Source organism: Dermacentor albipictus, chromosome 9 (assembly GCF_038994185.2).
Source record: "Dermacentor albipictus isolate Rhodes 1998 colony chromosome 9, USDA_Dalb.pri_finalv2, whole genome shotgun sequence".
NCBI classification, from domain to species: domain Eukaryota; kingdom Metazoa; phylum Arthropoda; class Arachnida; order Ixodida; family Ixodidae; genus Dermacentor; species Dermacentor albipictus.
In genome coordinates, this window is record NC_091829.1 from 52,907,871 (window position 1) to 52,922,330 (window position 14,460).

The following is a 14,460-nucleotide window of genomic DNA, read 5'->3' on the forward strand; positions in this document are numbered from 1 at the left end:
TATCCACTCCCACGAACTGACCACGCCATCGACTGTCACTTTGCGGCATCTTACTTTTCCTCAATCGATTTACGGTCAGCTTACTGGCACATTCCTATACACAAGGACGACAGAGAAAAGACAGCATTTGTAACACCGGACGGACTATGCGAGTTTAACGTGATGCCTTTCGGGTTGTGTAACGCGCCCGCAACGTTTGAAAAGTTCATGGACACGATAGTACGCGGCTTAAAATGGGAAGTTTGCATGTGCTACTTAGACGACGTTGTTATCTTCGGGCGAACGTTTAGTGAGAAGAACAAACGTTTGAATTTGGTCTTGAACTGCTTGGAGAAAGCGGATCCAGTGCTCAATTAAAAAATGCCGTTTTGGGGAACGACAAACTCTTGTGCTATGCCATCTGGTCGCTAAAGAAGGCATCCGACCAGATCCACAAAAGACTGCGGCCGTAGAAGCATTTACAGTACCCAACTCTGTCAAGCAGTTAAGAAGTTTCTTGGGCTTGTGCTCCTATTTTCGCCGATTCATTCCTCGGTTTGCTGACATGGCTCATCCCCTTACACGCCTTCTCCAAAAAGGCGTTCCCTTTGAGTGGTCTGCAGATCGCGACTCATCGTTTAGCCAGCTCAAGTTCCTGTTGACATCCCAACCAATTCTTCGCCACTTTGATCCTTCATCACCAACTGAGATTCCCACCGATGCCAGCGGCGTAGGCATCGCTGCTGTGCTAGTTCAGCGTGTTGGCGACAGTGAGCACGTGATCTCATACGCTAGCCGGTCCTTGAGCCGCTCCGAGCGCAACTACACAGTCACCGAACAAGAGTGTATGGCGGTCATTTTCGCCGTGCAATGGTTTCGTTCGTATCTCTATGGGCACCCTTTCACTGTGATAACAGATCATCATTCGCTACCCTGGCTTGTGAATCTGCGGGATCCCTCAGGACGACTAGCGCGCTGGGCCCTCCGTCTACAGGAAAACGATTTCGTTATTTGCTACAAAATTGGCTGCGACATGCTGACGCTGATTGTCTCTCTCGGATGCCATTTCAAAAAACTGAATGTGATGCGGACAATTTTGATGAATACATCGCTTTTGTGTCCCTGGAATTCCCGGATATGCGTACCGTCATATCCAAGCAGCACAAGGACGAGAGCTTACAACCGCTCTTCGCCGCAGCACAGCAGTCACCTGCAGGCAGTCGCTTTTGCCTACGTGATGGTGGCGCGCTGTATAAGAAGAGCTACTCGACCACCGGTGCACGCTACCTTTTAGTTGTCCCCAAGAACCTTCGCCACCAAGTATTACACGCCATGCACGATGACCCAAATTCCGGTCACCTTGGTTCCACACGCACACTCTACCGGGCTCAAGAACGTTTTTACTGGCCTGAGATGCGGAAAGATATTTAACGGTACGTCGCCAGCTGCTCTCAATGCCAGCGCTACAAGCGTTCGCCACAAGCGCCACATGGCCTGTTTCAACCAGTTCCCCCTTCTAGCGTCCCCTTTGAGCAAGTTGGTATAGATCTTCTGGGCCCTTTCCAGCGATCCTCCAAGGGTAATCGTTGGGTTATCGTTTGCGTAGATCACCTTACCCGCTATTGTGGGAGCGCCGCATTGACATCGGCCACAGCTACCGAAGTTTCTATTTCACTGCTGGCTAACCTGATACTCCAACATGGACCTCCTCGCATAGTAATCAGCGATCGTGGGCGAGAGTTTACCGCGAACGTGGTTGAAGAAACCTTTCGTCTGTGTTCATGTAGCTTCCGCCATTCTACGCCCTACCACACACAAACTAATGGTCTGGTCGAGTGCCCAAACAACGCTTGCCAACATGCTGTCCATGTACGTCGATTCAGCAGACAAGAATTGGGACAGTATCTTGCCTTTCATTACCTATGCCTTCAATACCGCGAGACACGAGACCACTGGTTACTCACCATTTTTCCTTCTGTATGCTCGTCCGCCACGCTACACCCTCGACACGCTATTTCCCTACTTCGCTCATGACAACGAATCAATTGATGAGATCCTATGTCGAGCAGAAGAAGCGCGACGCCTCGCTAGGCTACGCACCCTAGCATCGCAGGCCCGGTCCGAGATACGCTATGACGGGCGTCACCGCCACGTTTACTTCGATGCTGGTGATCTTGTGTGGCTCTAAACGCCGTTGCGGAAGCGTGGCTTGCGCCAGAAGTTTCTCGCCCACTACGTCGGCCCTTACGTTATTCTGGAGTGCCTCAGCGAAGTAAACTACCGCATTGCGCGTCTCACGAGCGGTGGACGACGCTAGGCCAAGGCTGAAGTGACACACGTCGCGGGTCTGAGGCGTTACAAACCACGAGATGACTGACTCGCCCGGCGGGCTTCGTCTGCCAGCGGGGAAATGTCACAAGCTGTCATTAACCACGCCTGCCGCGCAGACAACCAGATGAAAGGAAGATGAGAACGACGTTAGCCAAGCTGCGGCGAGACCCCGCTTCAACAACCGCCCCTATCAACCAGATTCATCTGGTTCTGCATTAAACACCTCGTGTGTAACAATATATGTATATATAAATTGCGACGTGATGTTGACACCAGGATTCAGGCGGCTGCGTGCGTGTTGTGCCTCTCGCAATAAAAGAGCGCCTAGTGTCACGTGACACCCTCTTCAAAATGAGTGCGCTTTGCAATTTTCGTGCGTAAGTTACGCCGTGAAAGGCCCAGGCATTTTTCTTTCTTTCTTTTTTTCTTCCTATGAGGTGTTGCACACATCGCAGCAGGTTTAAATGATGGCACCTTTTTTAATGCTAACCAGTACAAGCGCATTATTTCGGCACGAGGAAGCAAAGAAAGAAAGAAAGAAAGAAAGAAAGAAAGAAAGAAAGAAAGAAAGAAAGAAAGAAAGAAAGAAAGAGAGAAAGAAAGAATAAAAAAAGAAAGGTAGAAATAAAGGAAAAGTAAAAAAGTTTGGTGTAATACATACTAGCGGGAACCCGGGGCCAGTGTTTACAGAAGTTGCATGGAGTACATGTTGCATGCATGTAGCCGCAAAAGGATTTCCGCTAAATTTCCTTCTTTTGTCTTCAGATCGGCTTGGGAATTGCAAATTGATCATTCGTCCAAGAATATGTATTCTATCATAACTACAACGATTTGCTGCGATTTTGCGCGCGCGTCGACATACACATTGCGTTAGTGTCCTTAAAAAATGATAGCATTAAAACACTGCAGGTTACGCCAAAATAAAGCCCGAAGCCTCGAACACTAAGATGGGAGAAATCAATTTTCTCACTACATGGAAACTTACTAGAAAAACAACTTACCACATCGAAGTTAATGATGTTCACTGCTTCTGAGAAGTATGCGTTAATGTATTTCGGTTTATCGGATTGTTGCTTAAAAAGTTCCGAGTCGAAATCGGTGCTTACGACGTACTCCCGAAATGAGAGGCGAATCGTGTAATGCAGTATCGTTCCATTCGAAAGGTTTCCATGGTTAAAATAATGAGAAGTTTTTTTATCCTTCGGGTCTGTCAATTGGATCCAGTTGCTGCATAAAAAAAAATAGAGAAAGACAGAATAAGAAGTAAGCGTAAGATCTGACCCAACAAAGTGTACCGCCGTCTATTATTTCATATTTCAGTGCATATATTAGTACGGTACGAATTTGAGACCCAGAGTCAATACAAAAGTAGCAATGGAAACGTGGACGTGCGTGTGTAAACGCAGGAACAACGAAGCGCTGTCGAAGAGGTGAGGTTACATTCGCCAACAACACTTCCGAAAGTGATTGAACGATTGAAAACCCCTTCTTTCGACGCGAAAATTTTACGAGTCGAACGGTAACGCCTAATTGTCCTGCCGCCCTTCCTCCGCTGCCAGGGCCCGACCGATGATCTGTAGCAGCCGATCAAGGTCATTGCTCCGGAGGATGGTCTCACTTGCTCGAAAGTGGGGAGAAGGTTCTACCGTAGCCCGTGTTTGGTGGTACGTGTCCGTGAACTCTCCGCGTTGAGAGCGTTGCGGTCTGTAATTCAAGGGCGGTTTCTGTGCTTCTTGCGCATAGCGGCGACGTTAAGGAATGTCCACTGCGGAGTCAGGCACTTGCTTCTCGAGAGAGACGGAACTGTGCGACGACTTTTTATTAAGCTTGTAGCGGCAGCAGCATCGGCGTCGCACGCGAGTTGACGTAGACGCTCGCGTCTACACGAGGCACGAGCGGCTGGCACGCTCCGGCACGGGCTAGCGTTCCGAAGATCATTAAAGAGAATGCTAGGCTAAGCGATCGAGTGGTGTTTCTTCCTCTCCTGTGAGAGCCCGAATTTACCGGTCTACGTGATCGCTCGTCGCCACAAGCTCTTTCGTGCCAAATGTGGTGACTGCGCGTCACTCTTCGATGAACGTCTTTGCCGCCCCCTTGGGTATCCATGTTTGTGCCACTGTCGATGTGCCACTCTACAATAAGAAAAAAAATCCCTTAAATTTATCTGGTGCTTAGCGGAAACGGGCCCGCGTCACAAGGGCTCTTCAAGGACAGAAATGTCCGGCGCATTAGCAAGCTGTGCGATGAATTCACTATGTATGGGCCGGGCTTCAGTGTAAACCTATCGCCTTCTTAGGTAACGGAGTATATGTCACTAATTTTGCGGCAAGCGAGGGAACAGCTCACATTGTTCCCGTGCAGCAGCGTGCCACGCCTCTCGTCTCGTACGCAGCTCGCTGACTTCGCGGCAGTGCTAGTAGATTTTGCAGCGTGTCGAGAGAAATAAGGGTGAGCGAAGAGTCCGGTTAACACTTTACGCGTTTCCCAGCGATCACGAGCAGCAGCGCGTCATGCATTTCGGAGGGCACACGAAGATTTCCCGGCCGCTCTGCTAGATAGCGCTGGGTGTGGTTAGGGAAACGTGAAGGTGTTCCACTGCAGTACACGTCTCATAACTACCACCTCGTTCGACCAATTGCAACGCGTTGTGGTGACATATAAACCCAATGCTAACGCATTACCGCCGACAATCATTGTGTTCTTACACTACTGCCACTACTTTTCCACATAGTCCCCTCACCGATTCTGGCATTTGTCCCATTGCGGCACCAAATTTGTGGTGCCCCTGTCGTAGAATGCGTCCGGCTGACTATGGAACCACCGTCGGACTGCTGTCTTGGCTTCATAGTTGCACGTGAATGGCTGTCCAGCCAGGAGCTTCTTCAGCTGACCGAAAACGTAGAAATGACTAGGGGCGAGGTGCTGACTGCATACGGTGAGTGGTCCAGACTCTCCCAGTCACATTACCGGAGCTTGTCGGCGGTTTTGATTGCCACGCTTCGTTCCTCGTACGCCATGGACGTGTGAAGCAAAAGCGCCATTTTCAACAACTGACAGCAGCGGCAACGATCTCAGGCAGCGGCGCTACTCCCTTTGCCATTGTTTAACGAGCGGTACCCACTCCTGCCAACGTTCCGCGACAGAACATCTTTCTTTGAAGGTTAGCAATACAACCCTACAGGACGAGCAAATTTCTGTATCCTCGAAGAAGGCCGCCTATGTCGAAATACGCCGGTAACGCTTACGGGCAGTTGCACCCAAGGTCCGCGAACTTGGCCACACAGATTCATTCCATTCCTTAATGTGCCAGTCACTACTTTTACAGCTTGCCACTGCATACGCCTTCAATCCACACGATTCAATCCAGCATGATGGGAGCGCAGCGCGTTAGCGGCAACTCAGCTGCATTTCCGACAGCTGGTGACACAGGAGCGATGTGGAAGCGGCGTCGTATGCACACGCTGTCGCTTAGGCGACGTGCGGCGCTGCATGAAGCGCCATCTCGTTTCTCTATAACAAACTGCTCCACGAAAGGAGTCAATACGTTGAAAAAAAATTGAAAAATTGAAATTGAAGTTTATTCAAAATGGAAATTACACAGGAAAAGTTGTACAGGACATCTGTATCCCTAGCTCAAGGCTAGTTGGGATCCATGCTAGTTATTAATTCACAATCTTAACATCAATACGAAGAAGTATAAGTAAGTCATATATACATAAACATTCAATTAAAACATAAGGCAGGGTACGTGTATTAGCTGCGAAAAACCGACAGAAAGGAATTTGTATTTAGTAAATTATACACTGCAAGTGAAAAGGGTAAACATGTGTACACAATCCAGATGAAAACTATGCAGATAATAGTAATGAGTGATAATGGGTTTTCACTGATAGTGAAAAACATTTTGCTTGTTTTACTTCTGTTGGTAAGCTGTTCCATAGGAGTGCTCCAGTGTTGCTTAACCTTCGCCTATCCATATACATTATGCATTTTTGGCAAGAGAAAACTTCCCCGAAGTGCGCTGCGTGTATTGCAATCTAACCACTGCGCTCGTTCGCAAATTCGGTGGCCGATTTTCCCTTAAACCCCGAAGTTTCTTTTACACGGCCACTCACGCTTAAGTCGCGCTAATCCCTATTTGTCATTATCATTTATTATGCTTGAAATGGTCCTTGTGCGGCAAGTGGGGGGGGGGGGGGTGATTGTGGGAAGTGTGCATTCATCAGTACCGCAAGTTTTGAGTAGTATGATACATTTGAAAACAAGTTCTGGCACGGAAAAAAAAGAACAGTACGAAATAAATACACGCGTAGCCAAACAGCACAATAAATAAAATAGGTATCAGGTGTTAGTACACTCCGTAGTTCTTTAGCGAGTCTTAAGCTTATTTTTTCTTTTGACCAGGAAAACGTGACGGCTCCTGAAATGTGGCGATGGAGACAACCAACTGAAACGTTAGCCTTGCAAAACAAAAAAAATAAATAATAATACCTAAAATAAATTAATAAATTACAAAGTAAGTAAACTCGCTGTTTTTGAGAGTTGCGAAAGGGTGAGTTCGATTTTTTTTCAGCATGTTTTCTTACTGTTACATGACGATAATCGGACTAGTACAGCTAAGCTATTACTCACTTCTTAGTGTTGTCCACAAGCTCGCATGTGTAAACACCTATGGCTCCCACTGGCAACTCCAAGTCCCATAGACAACACCTTCTTCCCTGTAACAAACCGGTTAGACATCTTTAAAAAAAACTGTTCGTTTGCGTCTTTCGTACTGTCATTGTATAAGCTTCTAAGAGTTACGTTAAATGTCGAAACTGGTCTTCCTCTTTTTATTGAGGTCGCTGTTTCTTGTGCAAATTCTGCTTGTAGTATGGACCAATGACGCATAAATTACTAGTTAACTTTAAAAAATCTATAGTAACACAGCATCCGTCCAAACGTTCCAAGATTCACGACGGCATAGAAGGCTATAGGCGATCTTTTTTTTTTAAACAGAGAGCGCTTCGCTTAGACGGCTCTATAAACCATGGCACCTCCCAAGATGCGTCTTCCGCTGGGCAGCATATGTATATATATATATATATATATATATATATATATATATATATATATATATATATATATATATATATATGATGTGCTATCTACTAAGGGTACACAGCTCTGTACCTCTCTCGTCTGCTCGCTGTGCCTGTTGTTTTGCATGCAGCCGCCAAAAATTAGAAGACGACGCACCATCTATAATAGCTCGGGTAGAAACTCTCGTCCTGTGTCGTTGAGGCCCTTCGGGACTCAACTAGCATGCAGACGCCCACGCACAATGCATCAGGTGCACGTTAAGGAACCCCAGGTGCTCAAGTGTAGCCGGAGACGCCCCCCCCCCCCCCCCCCCCCGCACTCGCTTCGACGTGCTTCGTAATCGTATCGTCGTTTTGGCTAGTAAAACTCCTGAAGAACTTTTTTTTTTTCTAGCATAGTGCAGCGACGTTTATTCTCGCTTTTCGGTTCTGCACGCACCGGCGTCTCTTGGAGTGTTCGGTACCCTGCTTAGATACTGTACGGTTCGATTCGCGTTTGATCTGTTTCACTTGCAATGGTTTGATCTGTTTCACTTGCAACGGTTTGATCTGTTTCACTTGCAACGGTTCCACTTGAACTTGCAGTGGTTATACTGTTGTGTTTCTTCAAAAGCAAAGCTTCAAGGTTACACTGCTTGGACGCAGGGACCGCATTATCGATCCCTCTTGAACTTCATTAGGTCGGCAAATCTTTTTTCATTCATTTATTCATCCTTATTCACCCCTATCCCATACCCTTGTGGGCCCTGAGGCATTCACACTCGCATTAAAAAAGAAAAGCTTAAAGGGGCGCGCAATGTAGAAGCTCAGATGTGGTCGCCATCGTCCGACAGAAAATGTACACGACGACACCGCGGTACAGACACCCGTCTTTGTGGCTCCCTGGATATGGCGTTAAGCTGCTTAACTCGAGGACGTGGGTTTGATGCGGGCCATGATGGCCGCATTTTGAGGGGAGTAAAATACGAAAACAGGCGGTCGTGAACCTAGATTTCAGTGGACTTAAAAAGAACCTCGAATGCCCTCCCCCCCCCCCCCCCCTTGAAAAAAGAAATCTCTAGTCTCCCACGACGGCGTGCCTCAACATCACGTTATGGGTTTTTGCACGTAAAGCTCCAGAAATTATTTTTTTTTAGTTTTGTTCTGTTCGTTTCTTTTTTTTTCTTTTTTACCTCGATTGGAACGCGAGTACTCAAGCTGCGCGCGCGCTTCTGGCAGTCGTACCCAACAGGTATCGTACCCAACAGGTCTCGTATCCGGTATGTCTCGTACCCAGCATGTCTCGTACCCAGCAGAACTCCTACCCCGCACGTCTCGAACACAGCTCCTACCGCTGGGTGACGATGGCGCGGCCCGCAGCCGACCGCACCACTACATATCGACGAGTGTGAATCACATCGTACGAGAAAATTTGAAAAAAAAATATTTCAGTTTACCACAACTGTGTGCTGAACTCGCGAACCGTGAATCATGCTGCCCAAGTAAGTTATTAAAGCTGGTACGCCGGTGCTACAGACCTCATCTGTAACTCGTTTCTTCATTTTTTTATTCTCCCTCCCCTTGGTAAAACAATCACTGCTAGCAGGGTTCACATCTCACACGCGTCGGCACACGCGAATCGGTCGTTATGCGTAATTCCAAGCTGACCTTTGGACGGTAATTTCGACTGTATCCTAATAATGAGAGCGAGAGAGAGAAAGAGAGACGAAGAGGAAAGGTAGGGAGGTTAGCCAAGGACGTGCGCGGTTGACTAGGTTACACTGGACGAGGGTAGCCAATTTCTATAAACCCTAGCAACAATATGCCCTTCCGGGAACACGGAATAAAATCTTAGACATGTTCCCTTAAAAATTAAAAATGTCGCAGTTTCGCCAGACAGGCAAAGCATCGCCTGCTATAGGAAATTGGCAGATAGCTATACGAATTAAAGATAATAGTTTTAGCGGCAGTATAAACTTAGAAACATTCGCTTGCCAAATGAATTAACAAGCATGGTGTCAGTGCGCACACGTAAACATGAGCACGTCACACTCGATGAGCGCGGACATTCGCTGTCGAAACGCTGATGTGAGCAAACGCGGCAGCAGCAGCGAGCGAAGTCCCCTTCGTGTGGCCGGCCGCTTCAGGCCAACAGCGGCCAGAACACAACGCGGGCAATCATGCCTCAGCCGTGGGCACTTGATGGGCACTTGATGGAGGAGTCGAAGCCGTGCCTCCCCCTTTCCTTCTGCCTTGATCGTTAGTTTGATCGTTAGGTGAGCCTTGATCGTTAGTTTCCCTCTCGTGCTTTCACTTACGTACACGTACAACATACGACGGGCGGCGACGGTCTCATCGCCCTTGGACTTTACACGGAACATCACAGCGACGCCGACGGCGATGACGAAAACGCCCCTGGAGTGTCCACATAATTGCTATCGCGATAAAAGTAAATGTTCTTGGTACTTTGTGCGTAAAAACCAGAATGTGAATGCGACGTAGAAAGCTGGGCGAGTTGGATGATTTAGAGGCAAGCCTTCGCGAGGACTCCAGCTCAATTTTGACCACGCGGGGTTCGTCAATGTGCACCCAATGCATTATGTACGGGCTTTCTTGTTTTCCACCCTCGTCGTAACGTGGCAACCAGCGCCGGAGTTTAACCCGCTACATAGACTTCAGTAGGACATCCCCATAGCCTTTGCGCTATAGAAGATTTCACCCGAGAGGGTAAACGAAACAGTATAAGCATCTAACGCCACACTGTTATGACGAGCACTACACTTTCCTAAAAACTGCGAAGCAAAGCAAATCGTTTGTTAGTCCTACAAAAAGACAAACCAGAACTGTGTACATACAGAACAGACGTTATATTTTCGTCTCAGCGTAGCCTACCTGTCATGTTGTTTTTCCTTTGTGTTTGCATTAGTCACTGTGCCATTTATTATAATATTATTATACATGTATATATGTGCGCCCTATTCATGTGAGTAGTGTATGCGTCACAGAGCCATTGTCAGGCAGAGATTGCCTACCTTGTAGCCCTGTCATCCAAGACTAAGCGGCGTCTGAAACAGTGTTGGAAATAAATAAATAAAAAAATTATCTGCATCGGAATGTTTCTGTGTAGACGGTGTGCTGAAATGTTTAATCGTAATGTCATTCTTGCGTGGCATGACAGCCTGACTCTTATTCAGGATGTCTTTCGTGATTTCATCTCAGCCGCCTTTTTTTACACCGGTATTTCTTTCGGTCGCTTGTACCATTTGCCAATATTGGGCAAGGTATTGGTTTATGACACAATGACAACTTACGCAAAAACTTACCCAGGCATCATCCGGCCGCGAAGCAGTCTCGCTAGTGATGCTCATCCCAAGAAGCACTTGACCCACGACTTTGATGTGGAAATCCCATGTGTAGTCTGGGAAATTAGAAAGTTAGGATTGGCGATGGAGAGCCATCTCAAGGGGATCAGAATGCTCGCGGCAAGCATGTTTTATGGTAAGCATCAGCCTGTAATCGAGTAACGTGTTAGCAAATAAATATATATATCTTCGCAAAAACCCCATTTGATTACAGGCTGTGGCCTAGCATACAACAAGCTTGCCGGGAGCATTCTGATTCTCTTGTCAATAATAACATCGACATACGAATCAGTGTTAAGTGTGCTCTTGGCGGATTCGCGCTGTGGCTTTGGCACTGTCGCCAGAGTGCCATCACGGTATCGACTGGTGCTTGCGACTAACCATCAAACCGGCCATCCGGTTTAACGGGAGGGAAGTGAATCCAGTCTCAAAATCTTGTTATCCTGTTGTCCGACTTTGAAGCAACAGATACTTATGATATACGGTTTAAATACCTGGTCAGCCGGATGTTCCAATGTTCGGATAGAGCAATTCCCAAAGAAACATTTAAAAAGAAAGAAAGGTAATCAGGCTAACAAGAGCAGATATCAGATTCGCACGAGTGGTATCAAAAGTAATTGCAAATATATAAGAACAAGAGAGGGGCGGAGAGGCAATTTCGGCACAAATACAGAAGAACAAGTTGTCCAGCTATCTGAATATCGGGACACTATTAAGCGGGAAAAAAAAGGATAGAATAATCACTTCATCACGATCACTTCGGTTACGCGGTGTGACAAGTCTATGCATAGAGTGACGGAGTGGTCGTGATAACCGCAACCTTAATCCATCTAATCGTTTGTTTGGGTGCTGGCAAAGCGCGACGGTTTTTGCTTCGGTCTAATTGGCCATACCATGGGTGGCGCACCAGACCATGCGAGTGTCCTGACACGCATTCAGCGTACCGCTAAACCAGTCTGTCTTAAATTTTTCGCCTTGGGGTAGAGAGTTCCAGCTTTCTTTTTTTGCGCTTCATTTTGTCAAAAAAGGATGAAAAATGCTGAGCACGAACAGGATCTTTTTATGAAGGTCAACCATTACATATACCGACGATGCGGAAGGTTGAGTTGGAATTTGGCTGTGAACTTTTGTTCAAATCCCACAGGCATTGGTCTACATGCTTGGTCGTTGTTTCGATGAACGCTATATATTTAGGGTTCTGAACGATGCCAGGTGAATTTTTTTGTTGCAATACCTGAATATTTCAACTAAGGTGCGGGATGTTGTTTGCAATCATCGCTATCTGATGAACAGTTTAATTTTGAAACGGGTTAACCAGTCAGCATTCGGCAAGAACTGATACCTTGCCAAATTTTTGCTGCATTTTTATGGAAAATTCGGAGGCCTATATGAGGTCATCCGAAATTCAGAGGTTGAGGCCACTGATAAGGGGACTCCGCAATCGTTATCGCTCAACGACGCCGTGCGCCGGCGTTCTCGGTATGGAATGTAAATCAAGGAACAGCCAGCAACGCAACCTGTGTCGGAGTCCCAGATTTTCGCTCTGAAACTACTCATCAGTTATTATGAAATAAAGGTCACCTTTGGTATAAAGCAGTCTAAGGTACAATCGTTTCGCGTGACTTTTTCAGCCAGTTATCCGTTTTATCTCATGTCGCGTTTTCCTCGCTCCACGATTGAGGTCGGCTAAGAGTGTGTGGGGCTAAGGCCCCTTAGAGACGGGGCTCATTTTGGGCTGCAACGGTGGAAGCTGGCGACGTGGTCCAGCTGGCGTGAGAGCTCGAAACTGAGTGTGCGACTGGACCATCGGTGATCATTCATCACTAATACCAGCCACCAATCCGACACCTGAAATTGGTGACATCCTAAGGATTAGAAAAAAAACTCTGACTGCAAAAATTCAGTGGACCTGCCCTTCACCTTTGCGAGAGAGTCGAGCCACCTGGAGTCAACTCACAAAATTTAACAAATATAAAGTATGAGGTTTAACGTGCCAAAACCACTTTCTGATTATGAAGGCCGCTGTAGTGGAGGACTCTGTAAATTTCGACCACCTGGGGCTCTTTAACGTGCACCTAAAATCGAAGTGCACGGGTGTTTTTCGCATTTCACCCCCATCGAAATGCGGCCGCCGTCAGCGGGATTCGATCCCGCGACCTCGTACTCAGTAGCCCAACACCACAGCCACTGAGCAACCACAGCGGGTAGTCCACTCACAGCTTAGCGACACCGGTCTGGGGTGCTTTAACGTAAAGCTTTTCCCGACTTTTCTATTCCATTTCGGCAATCAGCCCTGAGCGATTGGCAAAAAAAAAATCTTTTGGGCCACACCAATTTCGTCTGTCTACCATAAGACGTCGTGAAACCGTCATAAATTCCCAAGTGATATGATGTGCAGTCATTGTATGTAATTAGACTGAATAAAGCGAAAATAATTATCACTGATTCGTCGCTTTTTCGTCATTGGCTCTCTGTTGTTAGGGATGCGGCTATGAGCCATGGTATGAGCTGATGTGTCTCGCATGTGCTCCTTTATTTTTCGCCAAAAGGCCCGGTAATTCACCCCAGCTGATTCAAGTTCTCACACAACGGCATCCGTGAAGTTACAAGGACCATGTCGATACAAAAATTTGAGCTGGGAAACCATTTTTCTCCGATTTAGGAGGATTTTTTCAACGAGCACTGTGACGCTGCGAGATAAGCCTAAAGAAAGCAGGGCCTAGCGGCCGTGCTTAGGCGTGCTCCGGCGTGGCCATCAACCATGCGGGGGACCTAGACGCCAAGTGCTTCAAGAAAATGGCGTCCGCTATGCTTGTGGAACTGGAGGGTGAAGAAATAATACAGGAGGAAGTTTCCAAGAAGATTGGCTGGCGCGTCGCCGGGGAGAGGAAGACCCAGGAGAGAGAGAGCAAGCAAGTCCAACGCCGGTCAACGGGGGGCCGGCGACTGCCGGGCATCGTCACCCGCAGCGGAAAAATTTCAACACCAAGCTACTCAAGGCAGCGGGGATGCCTGTGTTGGAGAGGCAAGATATCAAAATTGTCATGCGTCCGAGCGGAGGTCTGAACCTTGGGGAAATATCTAGATTCGAGATCACCTGAGCTATCGTCGCAGCTGCGAACGTGAGTGGCAAAGAGGTGATGCAAGATGTTGTCTGCCCGAGCAAACAGCAAAACATAGTCGTTATCAGTACGCCTTAACGAGAGAACGCAGACCGCAACTCGGGAGTAAGAAGCCTCGCTATCAACGGCATGGCACACGATGTCCGCGCCTTCGAGACCGCCCCCCACGGCATCATTAAGGGCGTCATCAGGGGTGCCCCGATGACGGACACTATTCAAGAAATCAACGACTACATCGTTCAAGGGTATGATCCCACTGCTATGCAAGCCAACCGCATCGGCAAGGCGACAACAGCGCTCATCGCATGCGACGGCGTCAAGGTCGCGACTACATCACATACGGCAACCTGCTGGTCGAGTGTTTGCTGTATCGCAAGCAGATCGATATGTACTACCGGTGTGGTCGCCTCGGTCAGCGGATGGACGTTTGTCCTAACCCCGAAGACAAGATATGTCGTGGTTGCGGCATGAAGAATCCCGAAGAAAGCCACGTTTGCAGTAACCCCAAGTGCAGCCTCTGTGGGGGCAACCACCTCACCGGGGACAAGAAGTGTACAACGAGATTAAAGACGCCATACGTCGTTCGTAAACGGCGTTGGGAACATC

General features: G+C 47.6%; 2 protein-coding genes across 4 annotated transcripts in view; one reads left to right on the forward strand and one right to left on the reverse strand.

Annotated features, from left to right (window-relative positions):
• LOC135918290 (uncharacterized) overlaps positions 1 to 14,460 on the forward strand; it is a 343,130-nt gene that overhangs the window by 117,283 nt on the left and 211,387 nt on the right. The gene's annotated exons all lie outside the window — the stretch shown is intronic.
• LOC135918289 (uncharacterized) overlaps positions 1 to 14,460 on the reverse strand; it is a 54,905-nt gene that overhangs the window by 3,957 nt on the left and 36,488 nt on the right. The window contains exons 5-7 of one of the 3 annotated variants that reach the window (XM_065451949.2): positions 10,694 to 10,788; positions 6,943 to 7,028; positions 3,312 to 3,537 (exon numbers count right to left, since the gene is read on the reverse strand). In XM_065451949.2, the coding sequence (XP_065308021.1) occupies positions 3,312 to 3,537; positions 6,943 to 7,028; positions 10,694 to 10,788 (407 nt within the window). Of the gene's footprint in view, positions 1 to 3,311; positions 3,538 to 6,942; positions 7,029 to 10,681; positions 10,789 to 14,460 lie in introns of all 3 variants that reach the window. The other 2 variants (XM_070525712.1, XM_070525711.1) reach the window with 2 other exon arrangements.